Here is a 26,659-nt window from a genome sequence, read left to right on the forward strand (position 1 = left end):
TGAAGTGTGTGGGAGTGATGATGTGCCCAAGGCGTCATTTGGAACGTGGACACCATCAAGCCGAGAAGTGTTGCCAATTTCATCAGGTCCAGCGAGGGGGATGATAGGATATCCAATGTTACTTGTCGAATCTTGCTGACTCTGTCTTGGGACAAAGTGAGGAGGCCGTGTAGAGAGTCTATAGTCATTCCCAAATGTGTAATGCGGTTGGACGGAAAGAGATGGCTTTTGGCTTTGTTGATCAGGAAGCCATGGTCCTTTAGACAGGCCAGGGTGACATGGAGGTCTTCCCATGCCTTGTGCAATGATGGTGAGCGGATCAGAAAATCGTCCAGATAAGGAAATATATGAATCCCCAGAGTCCTGAGGTGTGCCACCAGGACAACCACAATCTTTGTGAATACCCTGGGAGCAGACGACAGGCCAAAGGGCATAGCCTTGAATTGATAATGGTCTTGTCCCACCGCGAAGCGGAGGTACCTTCTGTGAGGGGGAAAGATTGGTATGTGAAGGTATGCCTCCTTCAGGTCGATAGAGGAGAGGAAGTCCCCTATCCTCAGCGCTTCCTTGATTGAAAGCAAGGTATCCATACGAAACGTCCGGTATTTTATGAAGCAGTTTAGACTCTTGAGGTCTAACACAGGCCTGGACGAACCATCTTTTTTCCCGACGGTGAAGAACAGAGAGTAACTTCCCAGGAACCTCTCTCCTGGAGGAACTTTCTCAATGGCTGCCATGTGCAGAAGATGGGAAACTGACCGTAAAACTTTGTCCCTCTTGTGTGGATTGGTTGATAGAGGGGATGGAATGAATCTCGCCGGAAGGGTGGAAGAAAATTCCAGGCGAAGGCCGTATCGAAGAGTGTGTAGGACCCACCGATTGGAGGACAAGTCCTTCCATCGGTGAGCAAACTGTTGGAGACGGCCACCCACCGGCGAGGCGGAGGCGTCAGAACTGACCTCTGTTTCCACGCAACTGGGATGTGAATCCGGAGCGACCCGAAAGGTGTTGTTGGGACTTAAGCTGGCTGCGCTGTCTATTCCAGAAAGGACGGCTGGAGCGGGCGTCCTTCTGTCTTCCAAAGGAACGTGAGCCCCGAAAGGAGTGCGACGAGAAATATGGATGGAATGACCGACGAAAGGCTCTGCCGTCATCCCTTTTCCTGGTGGATGGCATGGACTTTTTCTTTTCCTTAGTTTCCAAGACATGCGCGAGGGCGGTGTCCCCGAATAATCTGCCTCCCACGTAGGGTTCCGAGGCAAGGTTCAAGCGAGCTGCAGGGTCTGCTTCCCAGTGACGAAGCCAAAGGGTCATTCGCGTGAAGACCCCTGCCGTCAGTGACCTTGCTGCAAACTGCATAGCATCCATGGACGCGTCTGCCATGAAGGTAACCGCCCGAGAGACCTTCAGCAGAGATTTGCACACTCGGGTTGGGTCTTGCTGTGGGTCATCCAGCAGGTCCTCCAACCAGAGAAGGGAAGCTCGAGCAAATACCGAGGAGGCTGCTGCTGCCCTGATTGATAGCGCACTAGCCTCGTGCACTCTTCTAAGCCCCTGGTCCATCTTATGCTCAGTGGCATCCTTGAGGTGAGCATCTGAGTCTTTCGGGTTCAAAGATGGGTTCAGGAGATTGACTATAGGCGCGTCTATGAGTGGGACCTTCAACTGATCCATGAGCGGTTGTTCTAGTGTATAATATTTGTTGGCAATGGAAACTGACTTTTTGAATTGTAAAGGAATGTCGAATTCTGATTTGAGCACCTTCGGGAGAAGAGAAGGAAGCTTCAACACTCTCGACCTAGGTTTTGGATCCGGACATACTGCTGACACTCTCGAGGTGGATGGAGTAGGAGGATCCTCTGTAGAGGTGAGGGTAAGGGCTTCCATCGCCTTGCACAGCAGAGGAAGAAAATGAGCCTCTTGAAATATCCTGGTAGATAGAATCTCCTCAGATTCCAACTCCCCACTCCATTCCTCCTCATCCAAGACAATCAATTCATTTTCTACGTCCATAGGCTCCTGGTCAGGGAGCTGTAGATGTCTGCCTTGAGATGCCGCATGGGGATCTGGAGATGAGTGGCCAGGAGGAGGGCGAGGATCTGTCCTCAAGTGATCTGTAAGTGGATACCTTGAGGGCTGGGAGCCTGAAGTAGTTTGAGAAGACAAGTCCCTGGCCAGATCCAATAAGAGAGCCTCTCTAAGCTGCTCCTTCAGCTGTTGAATTGAATGTGCTGACAGATGTAACTGAACAGGGCAAGCCTGAGTGTGAGAAGAGTAGAGCCTGTGCCCTTCAGCAGATTGAACCTGTTGAACAGGGATTGGTTCATCCAAAAACCCAGTAAACGCCTCAGGAGAGGAGGTAGTAGAAAAAATAGCATCTAAGGGAGGTTGGGGCTGGCTGCCTTCGTCATCAGACAGGGGTTCCAGGTCTCTCTGGTCCCTTGTATGGTGGACAGGAGCTTGACCATCTCTACAAGTTCGCTTATGTGGGACAGATATCCTGCCTTCTGTAGCCACTCTGCCCGCCAGAATCTGAGCCTCAGCCACCTCGTGCCTGACGGTAGAGGGGCGGGCCATCGCTACTTCAGAATGATCCCCTGAGGAATGAGACTGCTCCAATCCCAGTGTGGGAAGGGACTCTGATACTGCGCCTGTTGATGCCATGCGGGGAGGAGGCTTCAACCCCTTTGAGAGGTGTTTCGTTTTGTGTGTGGCTTTCCCCATCGCGGGCACACACTGCGGGACTTATGGGGTTAATAAATGTTGCTGTTGGTGACTGACAGTGCTAGTAAACGACCTGGCGACTCTCAAAGTTTAGCAGCGGCCGGCATCTTCCCCTCTATTGCTTCTGCGCGTCTACCTCCTCTCCCGCTACAGAGCGGGTAAAAACGAAAGCCGCTCGTAAAGAGCGAGAAATAACTGGGTGTAGGCCTGGGTATCGAGCCCTGGGAAGGCTGCCGCTAAGGTTGAAGCCGCCGACGCTGTAGCTTGCTGAACGAGGAGGAACGTCAGCAAAATTAGTTAGAGAGGGAGTCTGAATAGGTTGACGGCTGCCAGAGCCGTGGAGAGGGGCTGGCTGTTCCTCGCCACGGGGGAAGGTTAGAAGGAGAAGGACAGAAGGAACCTTTTTGTTTTGTTTTGTTTTGTTTTAAACTATTACCAGAAGGAAGAGGAATAAGAAAAACTTTGAGGGAAAGAACAAGAACGAACTCACACAGAAGACCCAAACAACAAAACGCTACAAGCCTGAATCACGGAGACAGAGAGAATGCAACCATTTTCTGTGAGGCAAAAGAGAAAACTGAGCACGGAGCAGGCGCAGACCAGGAACGGAGCTACAGTAAAACGTCAGCAGTACTCTTTTGCCTTCAACCACTAGGTGGAGCTAGTTACCCATCTGATATCATCTTTCCATGCACAGGAGAAAAGCATGTCCCTAGTTGGTCAGATATTTGAAGGCCAGAAGACCACAACACTTGGAAGCAAAGCCACAAACTTTCAAAAGACGGAATAGAGACAGAGTGCAGTTTTGGTTATCATATGTGTATTTTCTAGTCTTTTTTGGATTTAAGTAGCCACCTTGGGCTCCATGATGGAAGAACAGTGTAATACAAATGCAAACAAAAAACAAATGAATAAGATGTATCTATCTTCCTTTGAAAAAAATACAATAAAATATCATTTAAAATAATGTTTTACTTTTTGATAAAATGTTTTTGAAAAATTAAAATATGATTGTAAATTCACACACTAAAATTTTTTTTCAGGCAGAGAAAAATATAGTTGTGGGAAGTCTTGTAGCTTTTCACAGGGATCCTTCAGACCAGCACATCAATCTTGAGGAGGAAAGGAACAGATGGGCAGAGCAATCCAACCCCCCCTATGCCAGGCTGGGGGCGTGTGGATTAGGCAGAAGTGTACCTCTGCCCAGCTCTTCCAGCTAAGCCGGGCTCTCACTGTGCATCCTCCATTGACACAAACCTTCCCCTTCCAGTTGTTGAACGTGCAAGCAGGTGGCCCACCAGTGGAAGCCAGCAAAGAGCCCTGAAATGGGGTGTTGTGACGATAAACAGGGATGAGCTAGCCTGGGATCCACTGGATTCCAAGCCAGTCTCACTGCTGTTGCACAATGGCATTGGACTCGATCTGGGCCCAAACGCTTTGCCTGTCTGGAGCTGGCACAGTGAAAAGCTCTGGATCAGGCCCAATTGTCCTGCTGCCCCCAATCTTTAACTGTGACCACTGCGAGTAGCAGGGCTGCAGATGCGTCAGTGACACTTCCACTCTGCAAAACCCTGCTAGTGGGGTTTGTTTGTGTATGTGCTGGGGGAGGATTAGGTCTGTGCTCTAAATTAGGTTAATGTATGCCTTCTTTTAAAGCTTTTTAAAAAGCCCACATTCTTACTAGGGTTGTTCATCAACCAAAGATTTCACAATGATTTATGTAAACTTGCATATTGCTAAAACTGCAGTATTAATGTCAGATCCTGGAAAGTATTAAGTGGATACTTGATGGGATTAGGGTTGTCAGGTTGCAACCCAAGGATTAATAGTATAACAGGAAATCCCCTGGAAAAGGAGGAGACCCAACTGTAGCTTCCTCAGCCAATTTTCCCTCAGCCCTTACACATACACCACTTGTTGCAGTCAGCACAAATCCAGATGTGTTTCACAGCAGCAGGGCTGGGATAAAAGGGGCAGGGCAAAAGAGACAGGGTCAGCTTTGGTTTCTAAGCACTCCCTTCATTGTGTACATATATCATTAATCTCCAGGTGAGAATCTCATAACCACACATAGACTACAATCTACCAACATCTAACCAAAGATATATAAATGTCTATTGCACAAACCAGCAGGCCATAACAAATAAAGTAAGATATAAGACTACACGTAACAAACAATAGAAAGTACAGGCAGGCATTCAGTAAATGTATCATACCCCATAACCTGGAACTCCTGGTTCTCCTGCAGATCCCATTGATCCTAAATGTCCCTGTACAAGCATAAGCAGCAGTAAACACATTTTAATTGTTTAGCTAGTTAAGATCTTGATCCACATTACACTTCTGATCAGAAAAATACAAAGGGTTGTATTCATCTATGTCCCACTTGCAGCAGACCCACTGAAATGAATGAACCAAAATTAGTCATGTCTATTACTAGAGTAGGACTAGCACTGAATGCCAACCATAGAGCAGAATCCAACCAAAGTTGAGAATGTATGACATGCCTTGCTTTATATTATGTAGGCAAATGAATATAATTAGAGAGATAAATGGAGTGGATGGATGGAGGGTGAAAAGGCTCAAATCCTAATACAACCACATACACACAATATGACAAAGCAACTTCCCGAAGCACTTCACTTTCAAAGGCAGCATGGCCCTTAATGCATTGCAATAGTTTAAATGGAATTTATTACTTGGATGGGGAGGGGTGTTCTGGCAAAGCAGTGAGGTTGCAAAGAGAATAATAACATAGAAAAAACAATTATTATTATTATTATTATTATTATTATTATTATTATTATTATTAGATTTATATCCCACCCTTCCTCCCAGCAGGAGCCCAGGGCGGCAAACAAAAGCACTAAAAACACTTTAAAACATCATAAAAACAGACCTTAAAATACATTAAAACAAAACAACTTTAAGAACATTCTTTTAAAAAGCTTTAAAGAAATCTTTTTTTAAAAAAGGGTTAAAAAAACATATTGCTTAAAAAAAAAGTAAAAAAATATTAAAAAGCAATTCCAACACAGACGCAGACTGGGATAGGTGTCAACTTAAAAGGCTTGCTGACAGAGGAAAGTCTTCAATAGGCGCAGAAAAGATAACAGAGATGGTGCCTGCCTAATACTTAAGGGGAGGCAATTGTACAGGGTAGGTGCCACCATGCTATGTTGTGAAGAACGGACCTCCTGATAAGATGGTATCTGCAGGAGGCCCTCACTTGCAGAGCGCAGTGATCGACTGGGTATATAAGGAGTAAGACAGTCTTTCAGGTGTCCTGGTCCCAAGCTGTATAGGGCTTTGTACACCAAAACTAGAACCTTGAACTTGGCCCGGTAGCAAATGGGCAGTCAGTGCAATACTTTCAGCAGCGGGGTGACATGTTGGCAATACCCTGTCCCAGTGAGTAGTCTCACTGTTATATTTTGCACCAGCTGCAACTTCTGGACCAACCTCAAAGGCAGGCTCACATAGAGTGCATTACAGTAATCCAGCCTGGAGGTTGCCGGTGCGTGGACAACAGTGGTCCAGCTTATCCCAGTCCAGAAACAGCTGCAGTTGTCTTACCAGCCAAAGCTGGTAAAAGGCACTCCTAGCCACGGTGGTCACCTGGGCCTCTAGCAACAAAGATGGATCCAGGAGCACCCCCAGACTACAAACCTGCTCTTTCAGAGGGAGTATGACCCCATCCAAAGCAGGCAACTGACCAATTATCCAAACTCGGGAACCACCAACCCACAGTTCCTCCGTCTTGCTAGGATTCAGTTTATTGGCCCTCATCTAGCGCACCACCGAGTCCAGGCAGTGGCCAAGGGCTTGCACGGCCTCTCCAGATTCAGATGTTACGGAGAAATAGAGCTGGGTATCGTCAGCATACTGCTGACACCTTGCCCCAAATCTCCTGATGACCACTCCCAAGGGCTTCCTACAGATGTTAAAGAGCATGGGGTACAAGATGGTACCCTGCGGCACCCCACAGCACAACTGCCAGGTGGCCGAAAGACAGATGCTATCCTCTGAGAGCGACCTTGGAGATAGGATCGGAACCACTGTAAAATACCCAGCTCACCAAGTCGGCCCAGAAGGATACCATGGTCAATGGTATCAAAAGCCACAGAGAGATCAAGTAAGAATAACAGGGTTGCACTCCCCCTCTCCTTCTCCCGATGAAGGACATCCATCAGGGCGACCAAGGCCGATTCAGTCCCATAACCAGGCCTGAACCCAGACTGGGATGGGTCAAGATAATCTGTTTCATCCAAGAGTACCTGCAATTGCTGTGTCACAACCCTCTCAATCACCTTCCCTAAAAAGGGAGTATTTGCAACTGGTCGGCAGTTGTCACAAACGAATGGGTCCAGGGTGGGCTTTTTGAAGAGTGGTCGGATCACCACCTCTTTCAAGGCGGCTGGAACCACTCCCTCCTGCAATGATGCATTGACCACACCCTGGATCCACTCTGTGAACCCCCCTCGGCAAGCTTTAATAAGCCAAGAAGAGCAAGTCGAGAGGACACGTTGCTGGCCACATCATCGCAAGCACCTTGTCCACGTCATCAGGCTGACTGAAACCATTCCCAAGACGTTGCAGCAGATGTTGCACTGGACACCTCATTGGGGACTACAGTAGATGTGGATGGGGCATCAAGACTGCTATGGAGGTGAGCAGCTTTACCGTCAAAGTACCTTGCAGCAGTTCAAAGTGGGTAGTTGAAGATACTAAAACTCCATTTCCTGGAGTTGATGTCAACAGACCCCTGACAATACGGAAAAGCTCCACTAGATGGCTACTTGAGGATGTGATGGAGGCAGAGAAGTGGGCCTTCTTCGCCACCCTCACCACCACACAGTAGGCATCGTTATAATGTTTTACTCGTGCCCAGTCAACCTCACAGCACGTCTTTTGCCACTTGCACTCTAGCCATCGTCCAGCCTGTTTCATTGCCCTTAGCTCACTTGTATACCAAGTTGCAAACCGGGCTCCACAGTGCGCTCAGGGGCAACTGTGTCAAGGGCCTGACGCTCCTTGCTGTTCCACAGTGTGACAAGAGCTTCAACAGGGTCACCTGCTCTATCTACTGGGAACTCCCCCAGGGCATTCAGGAATCCTGTGGATTCCATTAGGCTCTGGGGGCGGACCATCTTAATCTGTCCACCACACCTGCAGGGAAGAATCAGAGCCATAAGTCTAAACTTCACCAGGAAGTGATCTAACCATGACAATGGGGTGACATCCACCACCATCCCCATCTCCAGACCACCCCTTCCTCCATCCGGAGCAAAAACCCTCCCCTATGTGTTGGGCCAGTGACAACTTGAGACAGCCCCATGGTTGTCATGGAGGCCATGAAGTCCCAAGCCGGAACACTAGAGGCAGCATCAGCATGGACATTGAAATCACCCAGCACTATCGTTCTGGGCTCCTCCAATACCACAGCCGAGATGGCCTCCACCAGCTCAGTTAGAGAAGCTGCGGGGCAGCAGGGTGGACGGTACACCAGCAGCAGCCCTAGTTTACTGTCTCCTTGGCCCGACACCAGGTGCAGGCCCTTACAGCCACGTCCAAGACAGAGTGGTTTTCTGGGGACAGAGATGGAAGTTCTGTACACCACAGCAACTCCTCCCCCCCCCATCCCTGCAGGCTGTGCTGGTGTTGCACCGAGTATTTAGGTGGGCAAAGCTGGGTCAGATCAACTCCAGATCAATGAAGTATTGTGAAATCACATAAAAAAGTGGTCTTGGACTACACCACCACAACAAAATATATATATATATATATAAAAATAATAAAATAAATAATTCCACTGTTATTTTAAAACAAATTACACTGAAATTTTGTGAAATCATGTAAAAAGAGGTCTGAACTGTGACATAATAGTGAATAGCATTACACTGGGCAGAAACCAAACTGCAGCAGAATCAAATCAGCTCAGGTTATGACTAATAAATGTTGGAATGGACATTCCTAACCTCATACATCCCTTGCTTTGGGGTACAATTTATTCTCTTCATGAATTTAATGACAGACTTCTCCACTTCATCCATTCTGCTACCACAACAAACAAGGAAGAGGGTAAGATTCAGGTTAACCCTGTGTGATGGATCCCCTTAAGTGCTGTATATGTCGTACCTTTGGCTGATCCCTCACAAATCAGGGAGAGTTAAACAATCTGCTAAACATCCAGTATCTTCCATGTATATAATAAAATGTTTTCTAGTACAGACCTGATTCTTCTGCATGGAAGTTTATACAAAACGACAGGATTTCTCAGTTTAAATGGATACCAACCATTGGGCCTCTAGTTCCTCGGGAACCTTTTGGACCAATTTCTCCAGGCTGGCCAGGGTCACCTGTGGCGCCAATCTCTCCGGGGGGCCCATGTTGTCCCTTTTCCCCCTTTTGAGGAGGGTAGGAGTCAAAGAGAAGAGAACAAAAATATTGTGCTAAATGAAAACTGCACTGGAAAGCCACTATAGTCTCATTCTATTAACATTCTGTTTTTAAACTGTTCATTTATTATCTCTCCATTTATTAATAAACAATGCTAGTTTCTCAATTAAAAAGAACTGATTTGCAATACAAGTTCAAGGTTGAAGAATGAAGATTAATTACCTTTTTTCCTGGACGGCCCCTTTGACCTGGACTTCCTGGAGCTCCTTCACGCCCCTAAAGTATTTGTTATGAAGGAAGAGAGCTTTGAGAACATGTTTAAACTGTAGTGTGAATTGCAACATCTTAGTGAGGTCTTTTAAAATTAAACATGACGGTTATGAAAAACATATTAAATTTGGTCTTGAACACATTAGTGTCCCATTTTGGAGCAGAGTGATATAATGTTTAGGATGATTTTTATCAAGTCAATGAAAATGCAACAAGCTCTAACATGTCTGGATAGAAAACAACAGCTGGAGACTAAAATAAATTTTGTGTTCAAGCCAAACACTTCATCTAGCAAGAAACTATATTCATTCAGGGAAGAACTGAAATACATCAAATCCAGGCCAGAAAAAGATTCCCAGTGAAAGTAAATGTATTTGCATTACTTCAGTTCCTGACTAGGTTTAAACAAGGAAGAGAGTGGCCATTTACTCGCTAAGCCAGGTACCAAACTCACCAAACCAGAAAAATGACCAGCTTTCATGCTGTCCTCCCAAGCAAGTCATGACATGTTAAATCACCCCTACAATTACTTGATAGGTCTGCTGGTCAATGACCAAAATAAATAAATAATTATTATTATTATTACTTGATTGGGAATTACTTGATGTTATGGGTCTACACTGAACTGGTACAAAACAAAGAACCACCATACCTGAAGCAATGTGTTGTACTTTAATATTGAAATATTGCACAGCCACCACCACCAATCATACTCTTAGTGTCCTCTCACTGACCAAGTTGGCTCTCCCTGTTTATATGCCAGCCAGGGACAACCCCCCCAGCTACCATTGGGCACACTGGAAACAGAACCTGTAGTGAGAATCTTTTCCTCTGGTCCTGAAAACTCATCTCTCTCTTCCTTCCATTTCTCTGTTTGAAACATACACACATCCCTGCACCTTTCATGGCACCAATATGCACCTATATTAAAAAGATAGGAAAGAACCGGTCTGTCTCTCATCCTGAAAATCATAGCTTAATTAGTCCTTATCACTGACAAACCACAGCTTACACTGGGGGCCAATGTTCTTCGCCTTGATATGAACACTATTGCCTATTCTTTCTCAACCAAATTGCAGAATTTGAGGGAAGGGACATAGCTCAGTGGCAGAGCATCATCTTTTCACCCAGAAAGTCCCAAGTTCCATCTCTGGCATCTCCAGGTAGGGTTGGGAGAGATCCCTGTCTCAAATCCTGGAGAGTCGCTGCTAGCCATTATTGACACTACTGAGCTAGATGAACCAGATTCTGCATAAGACAGTTTCCTCAGTCCCTATGTACCCATCTTTTTTTGGGGGGGGTGTCTCTCAATTATTTTATTTGTATACACTAAGTGGATGGCTGCTATGTTTCATCATTCTGTTTAATTTTCCAGCCCCATCCTCAGATTTTTGTGGCCATAAGAAATAGTAATTTAGAGATGGAAGGAAGCTATTTATTGTCATACTATGAAAACAAATAGTGCAGACAATGTAAGAAGATTTTAGCAGACATTTTATAAACAGCTAACCTCTAGATTAGACTCATTAACTGATTTGTAAGAAAACACTGCGGGTATGCTTGGTGACTAAGCAAAATAGCTAGAATAAAATGTGTTGCAGCTGATCAGATTTCTTTCCTCTTTTTTGGCTTTTTTATGCAACACATTATTCAGGGCAAAGACAGTAGAACATATCTGGTTTGTTCTAAACTGTGTGGTTATCATGAAATAGCTGCATTGCAGGCCATATTAGAAAAGATGCCATTTACAAAATTAACAATTGCTGAATAGTTGGGGTTTTTTTTTAAAGTAAACAGCAGGCATGAAGGAGGGGGGTCCTGATCTACATCTGAAAGTAATGTGAGAGATACAGGGGCTTTAACCCTTTGCACACTGATGTGGTTCAGATATGGTCCAGTTTTCTGTGACTGCTATTTGCATTAGAAGAAAAGTCCTCATACACACCAATGGAAACATTTATTCCAAATGCAAATAGCAGGGAAAGGGGGACCGATAGGGACCATAGTGGGAGGCAAAGGGGTTAAATTACACCCCCCATGCCAGAGTCCCAATCCAGATCACTCCTCCCTCCCTGGGACTACTATTTACTTTTTAAAGGCCACTTATACACTTGTTAATTACATGAATGGCATCTCATGTTGCCACCCTGGGATCCTTTAGGAGGAAGGGTAGAATACACATTTCAGCTGGTTTGGCCCTGAGACAGAATCTATTCCACGGCTTGGGGAAAATGAGTATTATAAACTGTATTATAAATGGATAGCATGGAACAAAGTGTTCTAATTACATCATGTTGTTAAATGTCCTTTAAAATGTAGAGATAGCCAGTGGCTGAGACAGCATATGGGTTGGATGGACCACTGTTTGAATTCAATGTGACTTTTACTCTTCATTATAGAAAAACACCCAGGACATCAGGATGTGACATGCTAAAGTTATCCCACGGTCCAATTAAAACACTGGCATCTTCCTTCACATTCAAGCAAATCTTTTTAAAATTTTGGAGGGCAATAATATTGCTCAAGTCAAGAGGAGATGATGCCACCAGTGTATTAACAGAAAACAAATAAAGAGGGGAAAAATAGCTGCGTGCTGCCATTTTATGTTTCTTTACTAATGTTGAGTTGTAAGCCCATGCATATCTCCTCAGACGTAACTCTCATTAAGTTCAATGACACGCCCAGTAAAGTGTGTGTACGATTGTAACCTTAGGCCTAATGTGCATGCTTTACATTTTCATATCAAGTACATCTCATTCAGTGCATATGACTAGTGTAGTTCAAATTTCTTACACTCAAGAAGCTCTTTCCACATTGATTGATCTGCTGCTGAACCCATGCATATTGCAAAGAATTTTTGTAGTGGACACATTTGAGGGCACACTGTTTGTGTGGGCACTGGCAAGGCCAATTTGACCTAGCCATCAGGCTGCGCAGACAATGCAGCCTACAAGATCTCCAACACACCCCTGCAATTGTACATTGCAAAGAAAATCAGTAACAACTTTCAGGAAGTTTACTGATTTTCTTGAGAGTGTTCACTCAAACTCCTCACATGTTCTTACAATGCATGAGACCGTTGTGCTGACTAGTCCCGATCTCCAGAGCCAGTATGCATGCATCTCATTGGTAGAGGGGGCTATCCAGTGTGGCCCAGTGAACCCCTCTTGTGTTGGAGAGACTGTGAATGAGCTCCCCCTTTTCATTAGATCACCAGATAAGCTCACCAAATTTTTAAGATGTTGTTGAATTCTAGTAGCCCCAGCCAGTATAGCCAATGGTCAAGGAATGATGGGAGTTGTAATCTAGCATCATCTGGAGGGCTCCCCACCCCTGCTCTAGGGCGAATGGGGCTCCCCACCCCATTAGATGTGGTAATTCAAATTCAAATTTCCATGAAGCTGTCTGGAAGTGATATGTAATGTACTGTTGGGAAGTACTTAAAATGAAGGTGAACTGCATCAAACAGGGATGTGCATTAACTAAGAGTAACAAGGACAAGTTGTCAAACTTCATTAGTCAGTGCAGTAGCTTTAAGAACCTACTTTAAACCTACTAAGTGAATACCAAGTTACTATGTGATAAATAATATACATTAATAATACTAACATGGGGGATATAATTTGCAGCATTTTAACTAGATTTATGCAAAGACTGAATGGCTGGGCTTATACCAACATCAAACATTTGGTTTTGACTAACCTTTAAGGCACATGCTACATATTAAAAAAGAAAAGTTAAATCAGGAGTAAATAGCATCAGAACACTTTAGAACGAAACAATTCAATAATCATACTGTAAGAGACATTCACAGTGCAGTCTGTGTATGTCTGCTCAGAAGTAAACCTCATTGTTCAATGGGACTTGCTCTCAAGCAAATATGTATGGAATTGCAACCCTAAACATTCTGATTTTATGTATCTTCTCTTGAAGGTCTATACCTTTAAAGCATTTTTAAAGAAGTCAGCACGTGGAAGACTCCAAGTCTGAGCAAAATACACATATCGGGATTTGCTATATTTTATTTTATTACAAGGTTGTAACGTTGCAAGCAAAACTGGTCTGTGCATTTATTAATGTTTTGGTGGATCAAGCCACTGGGATGTAGGTCTGCTTTGAGACCAGAGTCTTTCCATAGGACTGGGTGAGTCTTTGGATGTGGAAACAGTTCCAGGCAGTGGAAACAGGAATCAGAAGTGAACATTTCAGCTTTCATGCCTCTGTGTAATGTCTGAAGTGGGAGCACAGATGTGTAAAAACAAGAAAACTGGGAGTGCAAGTGCCACCGTTTATTAATTGACGTCAATGTGAGACATAATTAATTCTCCACAACTATCTGCAGCGTGGCCCCATTACTGTGCTTGCCAGCAGAAGTGTTAATTAGTGCTAGCTATGTGTGAGAGAAAACCATCCAAATTTAGCTGGCCTGGAATCAACAACTTGTTTCAAACTTGCTGCTACAACTTTGGCCATGACTTTCAAACTGTCAAATTATATAGACAATTTCTGTACAATAAATGCACAGTTCTGATGGGTTAATCATTGGAGAGGTTCCCACCATCTTTCCCAAGGTAGTGCTTCTGCTGTATGGAAAATCTTATTTTTCCTGGGAAAAATGTTTTTCCTGGGAAAATGCAGTTCCCCTCCCAGCTAGTAATGAATGCTGTGTGTGTGCTATGAGTGTACAAGTGTCCTGGGTGGCACCTACTGAGTAGCACTTGTGACATCACTGGTAATAAGCAATATACCTTCCCCCATGCTCATGCTGTTTCATGAATTTTATATTTAGTTCTTTATCTCAGACAAGATAACATTCATACAGTATACTTAGTTGCCAAGATAATTTGGAGCAAACAGGTTACATTTTTGTGAAATGTGCTATAATACTGAGATACTTACTGGAATGCCTCTTATGCCAGGTTCACCTGAAAGGCCTGTCACTCCTGGAATTCCAGTCTCCCCTTTGTCACCATCTTCTCCAGGAAGTCCTTGGTCTCCTACGCTCCCCTGAAGCAACCATACGCATAAGCAAAGGTGAAGAGGGATGGAATTAGTTTATTAAGTATGACCACTATGCAAACATTTATCTAGTACAAGTCTTCTTTTTATTCAAGTAGCCTGTAAATCAGGGGTCCCTAAATGGTGGATTGGGACCTAGGAACAGGAGGCTTTCACACATGACACCAAGAGTGCTTTGGTATTTAATGTATTTATAACTTGCATACAAAACCCACTTCAGCTATGTTGTAGTTTGATTTCTAGTACTTTCACACCTGCACATAAAGAGTAGGAAAGGCGGTTCAAAGCCACTTAGAAAGTCATGTGGAAAAAAAACTATGTGCAGTGCATTATGGAAGTCTTATGGGGTGGAGTTTCCATAGTGTTGGGGGAGGCAGCACAATACAAGCAGCAAGAACCAACCTGGTCTGTGGCAAGGGGCAGATACAGTTGTTGTTCGTATTGTTGGTCACATTCACATATACATGGGTTGGGTGAAGGGTCTAATTTTTACATGAAAAGGAGGTTATGGCAGAGGGAAGTGGAAACCCCTTCTCCCTTCAGAAGTGAGCCAAGCTGGAAGAAAAATACCTGAAGCAACAGAGTGGTAAGGAGGAGAAAGAGAATCCTTTCCCCTTTTTATGTGCATGTCAGAATTGCACACATACCACCTTATAAGTAAACGTGAATAAACAGACAAGGCTGACTCCAGACAACCAGTCTGAACCCAAGGGGGAGGGGGTTCTGGATGACATTTTCTCATGCTCTCACTGGGTTCTGTAGCAAACAACAAGAAGAGTAGGAAGTGTTTCAGGGAAAAGCAGGTTTCCTTTTTGTCATGTCATCCCTGTGATCACTGTAAGAAACGTGCCCTGGAAGCTAGGTAGCTTCCTCCAGTCCTAATGAGGGTTCTGGTCAGCATCACCACTTTCAAAGTCCAGACAGAGAGAATCAGATACATGAATCAGCAATTCTAGTCCTGCAGTGAAATCCATGTGGAAGGGCCCTGGGAGCTGGCCTTGGACAAAAGCAAAACATTCTTTATGAAAACAACTTACTGAAAACTCACTGATAATGTTTGGGGTGCAAGGTGGATGAATTTAAAATGTTTTTAATTTAGGCAAAATTGCCATCAAGTCTGGCTAAGCTGTGCTCCAGACATACGAAAAACTGAAATAGAGTTGTACAAGTATTCCTTTCCTTTGCTTCCTAGGCCCAGGAGCAATTAGCATCTTAATCCTTCAGTTTTGTTGCAATGTCTATATGAAGTTTGCCATACCAACCATAGAAAGCCTACTTGAAATATACTCCGCAAGATAATGAGGAGTGATGACAACTGCTCTTTTGAGCAGGAATTTTGCTAAGACTCTGATGTCTTACTGACAGGCCCAGCATCTCCAGTGTAATCCTTTGCCAGCATGACATAATAGAAATACTCTATGTATGCCAGGGCAGCAATACAATTGCTTTAGCTAGTGCTTTAAAAAGTATCTTTAATTTTAAGAAACACAGTAGAAAGGCAACACTGGGAATATTTAGTCATTAAAATGTACCTTTGATCCATCTTTTCCTTGGACACCATCTTCCCCTGGTGGTCCTGGCACACCCTATGTTTCAGAAGAAATACATCCAAATGTCACTTCAAAAACTATGGTGTACAAATATATCAAATGGAGGTTCATTGCCCCAGTGCACAACAGCAGAGGGAACAACATATGAATAGTTGGGACAGAGAAATTGAGGGGGTTTGCAGCTGTCTTGTCTTTCTTCATACATAATGTGATGAGGACTACAGCTAACCATACCCAAAGTGTGGGGCGGGGGGGAGATTACGTGGGTCTGAATTTTTAAAGTATGGCTTAACATAAAAAAGGTAATTTCTGTGGGGCTACATCATAATTTGAGATATGTTTGAATTGAAAGGGGAAATGTGTTAATTGGCAGACAGTATACTCCTTTCACTTATTTAAAATATTCTGGAAGAAATGATTTTATGATGATGACAATAGACTGCTAGCTTTTATATTTTTGAAAGAGAGAATGGTATTTGCTTGTTTCTCGCAGCATTCACAGGTGCAACTTAAAAGATTGTTAAACTATATGTAGTTGAGCACATTAATCTGCAAATTGATTCTTATCATTATCATTCTATTATTGTAGCTGGACTTCTGCCATGTCTTGTGCTAGAAAAATCTTCTAGACTGAAGAAGAGTTCTTTGGAACTTGGAATCTTTCTCATTAATTTTATTTGGATTGAGTAACAGTATTATTTTATTGTCTGCACTGATAACAATGTAATTGCTTTGCTCCCATATTGAAGAGAAGCTGGGATTCTGGAAAACTAAACTGCAGTAAAAATATCAAAGGCTTAAATTGTTGAAAAGGAACTATAATAATCATGCCACATCATACCAAGAACTAGTGATGGCCACCAACTTGGATGGCTTTAAAAGAGGATTAGACAAATTCGTGAAGGATAAGGTTCTCAAAGGCCATTAGCCACAACAGCTAGGTTTTACCACCACCATTGGATGCGGTATGCCTCCAAATACCAGTTGTTGGGAATCCCAAGGGGGTAGAGCACTATTACAGACATGTTCTATTTGCAGGCTTCCCATAGGCATCTGACTGGCCTATGGGAACAGGATGCTGGACTAGACAAGCCATTGACCTGATCCTACAGGCTCTTCTTCTGTGCTCATGTTATATCCTTTCCATATCCTTCGGTTCTCAAAACAGATTTCCTTGGGAAGGCACATCAACTGCAGAGAGTGCTTCTCAACAACACTGGCATGATACCCATTTAATGCCAAACCATGGCCTGATGTCACTTGAGTAAGCTTTAGACTGCTAGGGGTGGCTAAACTGCAATTTGCAGGCCACACACAGCCCTTCATGAGTTTTTTGTGGCTCCCAAAGAACCCCACATTTGTAAAAAAGAAAAAGAAAAAATATAAAGCACATACCATTTTTAAACAACTCCTATGCCCTCCCACTGTGATTCCATAATCCCCAACTCAAATGTGCTCTTATATACTTTGGCCATACCCACTTTGACATGTGGCCCCTGGGGGGTTGTCCATGGGTCACAGTGGCTCTCAGCCCAAAAATGGTTAGCCATGCCTGCTTAGATTCAGGGCCAACACCAAAGGGCAGCCAGGTTGGGCCTCCTAGACTGAGGGTCCCTGCAGCCCAGAGGAGTCCCTCTCGTTAGGGTGGGAGGGTGGGGCTCCTATTCCATGATCCACGGCAGCATCAGGTCCTGCAACTCAACGCTGCAGCGGATTGCAGAGAGGGAGCTCCCAGGCATCCTCTGAAGAGGCAGTGTCGCTTCAATAAGTCCACCTGCATGTTCTACCCACCTCTCCCATCAGGGTGAACACTGTGCGCGCATGCCTACCATCACCCAAGATGGCAGTGGGGGCTTTCCTAAGTGCGCATGTCATTCATACAATATGGGAAGAAGGTGGAGCATGCGGGTGGGCTTATTACGCCTGTGCTGCCTGTATTGGAAGTGTTAGGTTACAACACTGCAGGCCGAGAGCAGGCTGGTGCCCAAGGGCTCTGTCATGCCTGGCGCCAGCCCTGCTTAGACGTATGCACTCCCTCTTCATCTCAACACTTCCTGACTTCCTGTTTAGCAGAAGCCACAGTTTTCCATTACATACAAATCAGCAAACTACGGTTTGTGATTGATGTCCAAACCATAATTGAAAGCCATGATTTAGATGGTGGTTTCCAATTCTGGTTTGTAGGGCAAACACAAACAATAGTTTGCCAATTCAATTGTAATAGTGAACTACGATTTGCCCTAAACAAGAAGCTGCGAGGGGAATCAAAGTATATGAGGAGGAAGGGGAAGAAGGGAGTATGCAAACCCAAGACTAACTCATGGAATCCTAAATCATGGTTTAATGTTGCATGTTAATTGAACCACTGAGTTCAGGTTTCTTGGGCCAAGCTTACAATAATCTCTCTTTCAATGGGAAGCAAGATCCAATCATGCCCTTTGACTCACTTATTACACAGCCAAGATTAATAATAAGCCAACTCTGATACAAATTAGAATACCTATAGTAGCTATTCTCAAAACTGTGTGCTAAGGGATATTAACGTGCTGTGAGAGGTGCTAGTGTGCTATGAGGGGGAAAAATAAAGATTCTTGTGAACCTATAATACCCACTCAGATACAGGCTGTCTGCCGTTTCTCTTCAGGATTTACTACCTTGCTTGCTTCTAATTAATCTCTGCTGGGGACAGGTTATTCTGCTTTCTCCAGGTGTGACTGGATCTTTCATTCATTCCCAATACAGAGACAGTACAATATTTATCTGCTGTCAGAGGGAGCAGACTACTGTGTCTTTGTGAGTCACGCTACCGCCTTACCTCCTTCTGATAAACAGCCACACCCAGATCACTGATGCAGACACTGATGGGGGAGGGCTCCTATGGAGGCAGGTAAATCTTACTAAAGTATGCTCTATACTTATATTTTTCAAGTGTAAGAATGAAGTGTGTTTCTTATTTTAATTCAGCAAGGAAAAAATGCTTTAGCTATCAGAAGTTTGGATAACACTGATCTAAAGTCTTTTTATACCTTTTATGCTACAAAAAGAAGACCTCTAAACTGTTCACACATAATCATGATGTAGAGCTCTGTTTAATCTATTGTGGTGCTAAGTTTTTTTCCAGGTACAGAAATCAAAGAGACTCCTTCATTCCTTCTTTAATTTCATAGTTTGCACACTACTTTGCATTTCTAAAACACAAGTCTCTTTAGTTCCAAAATATGTTTCATATTTACCACTTACTCTTAAGCCTTGTTCTCCTGGTTCTCCAGCATTGCCAATGGGTCCAGCATCTCCCTGTTGCATGCAACAAACATATGAAACCTATTGACTACAGACCAGAAATTAGAAGAGCAAAAGATGGAACAAAATATAATGTTTGACATGACAGATGTCTCATTTTATAATAATGCAAACACATAATCCCAATAAAAAAACAAAATCTTAATTTGCCTTTATGCGACTTTTGTTTTTGTTCATGAACAGTATGGATGGTACTGGAGGTACAACAGGCACATACGCAATTCCTTTCCAGGTTGCATGCACTTTCTTGCAAGGCTGCTTGGGAATTGCAATGAAAGGCTGGTAGTGTATTGCCTGGACATGGCACTGAAACAGCCTTGGTGGATGATATGAGGAGAGCGTTGGATAGGGGTGAGTGCACCTTCCTCGTCCTCCTAGACCTCTCAGCGGCTTTGGATACCATTGACCATGGTATCCTTCTGGATTGCCTGGAGGAGTTAGGCATAGGGGGCACTGTATTGCAGTGGTTCCATTCCTTCCTCTCTGATAGGCACCAAAGAGTAGCATTGGGGGATGAGGTTTCGGACCCTTGGCCTCTCACTTGTGGGGTGCCACAGGGCTCCATCCTCTCCCTGATGCTATTTAACATCTTAATAAAGCCACTGGGGACTATCATCAGGAGATTTGGGCTGCAGTGTCACCAATATGTGGATGACACGCAGCTCTATCTCTCATATAAATCTTCACCGAGGTTGGCTGTAGAAACCCTATCCAAGTGCCTGGAATCGATGAGTGGCTGGATAGGAAGGAATACGCTGAAGCTGAACCCTGACAAAACTGAGGTACTGTTTGTGGGAGACAAGAGAAGGTTAGGGGATTTGGACCTGGTGTTCAATGGGGTACAATTGCCCCTGAAAGACCAGGTCCGTAGCCTGGGGGTCATTCTTGACTCCCAACTGTCCATGGAAGCTCAGGTTTCAGCTGTGAGCCAGGCAGCGCTGTATTAACTCCATCTGATATGGAGGCTACGCCCCTACCTTCCCAATCATCTGCTCCCATTGGTGGTACATGCCCTGGTCTCCTCTCGCCTAGACTACTGTAATGCACTCTACGTGGGGCTACCCTTGAAAATGGTCTGGAAGTTTCAACTGGTACAGAATGCGGCGGCGTGCCTGATTAAAGGCAGCCGCCGGCGAGATCGTATCACTCCAGTGCTAAAAGAGTTGCACTGGTTACCAGTTGCTTACCGGGCCCAATTCAAGGTGTTGGTTTTGACCTTTAAATCCCTATACGGTTTCGGCCCAGTCTATCTAAAGGAGCATCATCAGCTATGCCGCCCAACAAGATCAACCTCAAAAGACCTTCTCTCCATCCCATCAGTCAAAACAGCCAAACTGGTGAGGACTAGAGAGAGGGCTTTTTCAGTTGTGGCCCCCACCCTGTGGAACTCCCTCCCAAATGATCTCCGCCATGCCCCTTCCATGATGAGTTTCTGCCAGGCCTTGAAGACCTGGCTCTTCAGGCAGGCTTTTGGAGTTCGCTAGATTTTATCTTCATTGTTTTTAGATTTTTAATGTCTAGGTATTGTATGCCTATTTTGTATGTCGCCCAGAGTGGCTGGACAGCCAGCCAGATGGGCGACTAATAAATTCAATAAATAATAATAATAATAATTGCCAGGGCAACCATGTGACACTCTCTTGTATGCATGCCATGTGTACAGCTTGTTCCTTGATTGTCTGCTCTATTTGTACAAACATGGGGCACATGGTAGGGAATGCAGCAACGGCAGCAGCTAGAGCAGTGGCCAGTTTCTATTACTTGAATCTTTCAGTTCTTGTGTAGACTTCCGCAGGGGCAAGCAGAGCCATATCAAAGTAAGTGAGAAAATGATTGTTAGGCTGTGTACACACCATACATTTAAAGCACATGACTTCTCCCAAAGAATTCTGGGAACTATAGTTTGTTAATGGTGCTGGAAATTATAGCTTGGACTGCGCTCAAGGAGGGGGTAGAGCTGTTGGAGAATTTTGTATTTCTCCATTGGGATCTTTTGCTGGGGGTCCTTGAATAAAAATTTTGAAGACACAGGCTTATAGCAAAAAGGTAGGCCTTTACTGGATGACAAGTGTACACTTGGTCAGTCTCCCTCCTAGTGAGTGGAGAACTGCAGCATGGCACTGGTTGTCCGAGGTTTTTATACATTTCAGGACAAAGACTTTAGCATCTACCAATCAGGATTTAACACATCAGAATGACACAGACATGATAGTATTATACAGGCATTTTGCATAGGTACTTTGTACTTTAACACATCAGAATGACATAGACATGGTAGTATTACACAGGCATTTTGCATAGGTACTTTGTACTTTAACACATCAGAATGACATAGACATGACAGTATTACACAGGTATTACACAGGCATTTGCATGGGCATTGCATAGGTACTCTACTTCTCTTCATCGTGTTCTAGTGAATTTGGTGTTCTAATGAATTTGGCAATGTTCAGTACTTCACATGAAAGTAAATTTTCACAATGAGCTAAGCATCTTAGCTACAATTCTTTCTACGTCTTAGAGGTACTGAGATATTCATCACAGTGTTATCAACTGTTTTGAGTACAAATAGTTCCAAACAAACCAGCATGGTCAGGGAAGTCAGTTCCAAAGAGAAAAAGATCTGGCTTCCTACTAAACTATTAAAATGTTATGAACCTTTATAGCTTTATAAAAGAATATATTTTGTTCATTGTTTATGTATATTGAATTCCCCATTAGCTATACATGTATGTATATATAAAATTCCCCATCAGAGCAGGACCAGTGAGGGGTGTTGCCTGGAGAGGGTCCCAAGGGAGAGAAAGAAAAGCCTGGAGGGCCGCATTTGGCCCCCATCCTGAGCTTCTCCATCCCTGGGATAACCCACGGTTTCTGCTTACTGAAGTAAAACAGTGGATAGCAGTCTTCAGAGAAATGTACTCACAGGCCTTCCAATGACATATTTGAAGAGCATTTCTTGTTATTATTTTCTAACCATGGGTAAGCTATTTTCATGTGGATTTGAAACGTGCTGTTCTCATGGAGCAAAGCTAACAATCCAGGAGAGATTATGAAGCCTCTAGGAAACACCAGGCAAGCCCTAAAGAGCTCCTAAAATGAAGCTATATAGCTGCAGAGTTTAACCGAGATCAAGGGATGCTTCCTCACCTATCCCAAAACAAAGGCAGAAACCTTTTTTATGAACTCTGCTACCAGGGCCGGTTCTAAAGGGTGGCCTGAGGGGCCCCTCTGCTCCCCTTCCCCTTTCTGCTTGCGCACATCCCTGCCATGAACCAAGATGGTGGCAGAGGCTTTAGCTCCTTATGGAAACCTCAGCCGCCATCTTTGTTAAGAGCACTGCTGCATGTGCAACCACAGAACAAGGTAGGTTAAGCAAGGGAATGGCAGAGCCCCAAAGCTCTCGCTGTGCGATCCGCGGCAGCGATCCTGATGCAAATCGTGGAAGGGGAGCGCTGGGGCCTGTGGCAGGCTTGTGCCCAAGGGCCCCATCATGTCTGGGGCTGGCCCTGTCCTCCTAACCTGTGCTTCCCTGATCTATGTAGCTAATGGTAAAAGTTCTGAGATAAAAAAACCGCCATTCTCCTAGATGATGTGATTTGCACAGAAGCACCACCACCACTTAAAACAATATGCTAATAATCACCTTTGTGCCTGGTTCTCCTTGTGGCCCTGGTTCTCCCTCTGGGCCAGGTGGTCCCTATATTGAAAACATTACTAAGATTATTCACCATCCAGTGTCCACCACTAAATGCTTTCCAACATAATAGCAAGATGGAGCACACAAGGGGGATCGTGCAACTGAAAAAATAAAATAAAAATTAAAGCCATGCTTCTCCCAACAAGTTCTTCTGTTAACAGTGGATTTCTTATAATACAATGAACTATAAAAATATTTTAAAAGGTTCTTACTTAATCCAGGCCAATAAAGGCCACTGATGAGCCCTCCCTTCTGTTTTCTTACCAGACATGTGTCCAGTTCACCTCCAAATATCTGTCTCTTCCCCTTTGCCTGTGTTGCATGGCTGAGTATATGATAGTAGACTCCCAACCCCTCCCCACCAAAAGTCATTTTGAGGCTTTCCCTCTCCTTACAGGCTTCCCTGAGTGACAACCAATTGGCACATTTATCTGGCAGCATTCTAATTTATTCACTCATTCCCTCTGCTACCTTGGACCTCCCAGTTTTGCTAAAGGTAGGTATCCTCAAAATGAACATGTACTTTTCCCTGTTCTTCAATAAACTGATGCCAGACTTCTGGCAGTTGTTTGCCCTTCCATAATAAACTTTTGGTCTTTCACAGACTGTGGGGCCAAGTTATGACCTAGCCAATTATTTTGCACATCTACACAATGCATCCTGAATGAAGTGTGTGATAACACCCAAAAGTGCCTTAACATCATATCTACTCTACTTAATTGCTTAACGTCGTATCTATCTATTTGCTGCTCTGGGCTCCTACCGGGAGGAAGGGAGAGATATAAATCAAATAATAAATAAATAAATACTCAGAATATGGCAAGGTTAGAAATAAGATATAGTCAAAGACAGCATGCAATTTAAATACAATAGACTGGAGCATTAGCAAACTTTCTTGTTACAGATTTCTTCAATCTGATTGAGAAGGAAGAGGAGGAGGAAGAGACAAAGAAGTTGCAGACATTATACTCACCTCAAAGCCTGTTTCTCCTACAGGACCAGCATCACCTTGTTGTCCCCTTGATCCCTAGTATTAAACAAAACCTCATGTATGCATACCATTCAATTACCTTTTGTAGAAACTAGTACAATATGTACTATGCCAGTCCTACTGTTTTGTAAGAAATGAATGAAAGGATTGCTTTTATATAACTAGATTTATATCCTTAACTTTAATGCATATCAGAACATATAAGAAAATTATTCTGCTCAATCTAAAGATTAATTTCAATCTCCTCTTCTATCTTGGACTATAAATGTTTTGTATCTATATTCTGTTCTTGTTTTGACTAACACAGACTGTTTAGATATGACTGAATTTGTTGTGGGGCTTGTTTTGCTAAGCCACTCTACAGTCTGGAATGAAATTTGTGAAACTAACCACTGTATGAAAAATAACCTGTTACCCTTTAATTAAAAGAAAAGAGTGTGTGTTTCTGATGGCTTCCTTTATGCTGTACAAACGATAAATATTTGCCTGGTTGCACTTTGGAAACTTACTCAAGTACTGTGCATTTTCTAGGCCCCGCTTTTCGGCGTTCCGCTAATACGGTGTTTTTCAATTAGAGTAAGACCCCACTCATATGGCGCTTGTTCCGCTTTTACGGCGTTTTGGGGCGTTGGGTGTCATTTTATTGACGGAGTTCTGCTTTTCAGCAGGGTCTGGAACATAACCCACCGTATGACTGGGGTCCTACTGTATACCTTTAACAATGAGTGCTTCCATGCTAGTCTTTACAGTTGGTATTGGCAAACTTTTATTCCTAAGAATTGAGACAACAAATCCATTTCTTTCATGCCTTGTTTTATCATGATTTTCAAAACCTCCAAGGCTAGTGTTAGTCTTTCAGCTGGTTTGGAGAGTGTTTTTGTTTTTTTAAAAAACATGGATGGTAATATTGTGGAAGAAGCCCTGCCTTTCTCCTTCATCTGCATGCCCCTCTGCCATTATCTTCACCATCCTTCCTCTTTAACCTCCTGTAAACCTGACAAGATGGGGGGAAGGGAGCCTTGCCAGTTTTATCTGCATCTTTACAAAAAACAAAATCAATACTTTGCACACCAACAGACACCACTGGCAAACAAAAAATCCCACATCTTATTTATTTATCAGTATTATTACATTTATATCCCACCTTTCCTCCAAGGAGCTCAAGGTGGCATTCATGGTTCCCCACTCTCCATTTTATCCCCACAACAACCCTATGAGGTAGGTTAGGTGTAGGAATTGTGACTGGCTCAGGTCACCTAGTAAGCTTCCTGGATGAGTGGGGATTTTAACTCTGGTCTCCAAGGTCCAAGCCCAACAGTCTAACCACTGCACTACACTACAGCAAGAGCAGTAAGTGGAGAAAGGAAGTGACTCCACAGAGAAGCTGAGAGAAGGAAAAGAGACATGAAAGGTGGCTAGCAATGACAGACGAGCAAGAAAGGCAGCCCCTGGATCGTACCACAGCTCCACAACAAACCCTAAGTACTTAACTAATGGAGCATGTGAGTTCCCCTCACATGCAAGCAGCTACTTAGAATACAAAATGGACCATTGGTCTCACCTGAAGGGTGATTTTCCTATGAGTACGGACATCACAGCGGGTATTAGCTCCACCTATCGTGCAAAGGCAAGAATGTCTTTGAAGTCAAGACTAGGGGCATCAGGCCCCTCCCACTCTCCAGTTCATTCGCAGCGAGTCTAAGGAGAAATATCTAAAAATACAAGAACAAGGCCAACAGGCCTGGCAGCAGGAAAATAACACAATAGTACCATGCATAGTAACATGACTCCAACATAGCGGTATAACAGAACTAGAAGTCTTGACTTCACTCTTACATTTAAATATAATCGCGTAACAGTAATATATAACACATTAGAAAATATATAGTCATCCTCCAACTGGGAGGGTCGTGATGTCCGGACTCATAGGAAAATCACCCTTCAGGTGAGACCAATGGTCCATTTTCCCTATGAGTCCGGCCATCACAGCGGGATGTACCAGAGCAGCCCATACAGGGAGGGACCACCCACGTGTTAATTGTCATTAAGAACCTGTTGCAACACTCGTCTGCCAAAAGAAGCGTCAGCAGAGGCATAGCGATCAATTTTATAATGCCTTATAAACGAGTGTGGGGTAGACCAGACTGCAGCCCTACAAATATCGGCAACTTGAGCATTACTGACAAAAGCAGCCGAAGTGGCAGCTGACCTGGTAGAATGAGCCGTTATACTAGCTGGAACTGACAGCTTCAGAGACTCATATGCTAAAGTAATACATGCCCTTAACCAACGGGATAAGGTAGAATTGGATACTTTATGTCCCATAGACCTTGGATGAAAGGATACAAACAGAGACTCCGTTCGTCGAATCTCTTGGGTCCTAGACAGGTAGGTCTTGAGAGCCCTCTGGACATCTAACGAATCCCAAGCCTTCTCGAGAGGATGGGTAGGATTCAGGCAAAAGGAAGGCAAAACAATGTCCTGGTTGCAATGAAAAACCGAATCAACCTTGAGACGGAAGGAAGGATCAGTCTTCAGCACAACAGAGTCCTTATGGAAGACGCAGAGGTGTCGAGCAGAAGACAATGCGCCCAACTCCGAAATGCGTCTGGCAGATGTGATTGCGATCAGGAACAAGACCTTGAAGGACAGCATACGTAGGGGCACAGTCCTGATGGGTTCAAACGGAGGGCGTTGCAAAGCCTG

At 43.9% G+C, this 26,659-nt stretch overlaps 1 protein-coding gene across 1 annotated transcript in view; it reads right to left on the reverse strand.

Annotated features, from left to right (window-relative positions):
* The window catches only part of COL24A1 (collagen type XXIV alpha 1 chain), a 333,005-nt gene that overhangs the window by 87,744 nt on the left and 218,602 nt on the right, over positions 1-26,659 (reverse strand). Inside the window, exons 33-40 of the mRNA XM_061633547.1 lie at positions 23,936-23,989; positions 22,909-22,962; positions 19,203-19,256; positions 15,945-15,998; positions 14,293-14,400; positions 9,346-9,399; positions 9,022-9,129; positions 4,941-4,994 (exon numbers count right to left, since the gene is read on the reverse strand). Of these exons, the coding sequence (XP_061489531.1) occupies positions 4,941-4,994; positions 9,022-9,129; positions 9,346-9,399; positions 14,293-14,400; positions 15,945-15,998; positions 19,203-19,256; positions 22,909-22,962; positions 23,936-23,989 (540 nt within the window). The remainder of the gene's footprint in view (positions 1-4,940; positions 4,995-9,021; positions 9,130-9,345; positions 9,400-14,292; positions 14,401-15,944; positions 15,999-19,202; positions 19,257-22,908; positions 22,963-23,935; positions 23,990-26,659) is intronic.

Source organism: Rhineura floridana, chromosome 6 (assembly GCF_030035675.1).
Source record: "Rhineura floridana isolate rRhiFlo1 chromosome 6, rRhiFlo1.hap2, whole genome shotgun sequence".
NCBI lineage: Eukaryota > Metazoa > Chordata > Lepidosauria > Squamata > Rhineuridae > Rhineura > Rhineura floridana.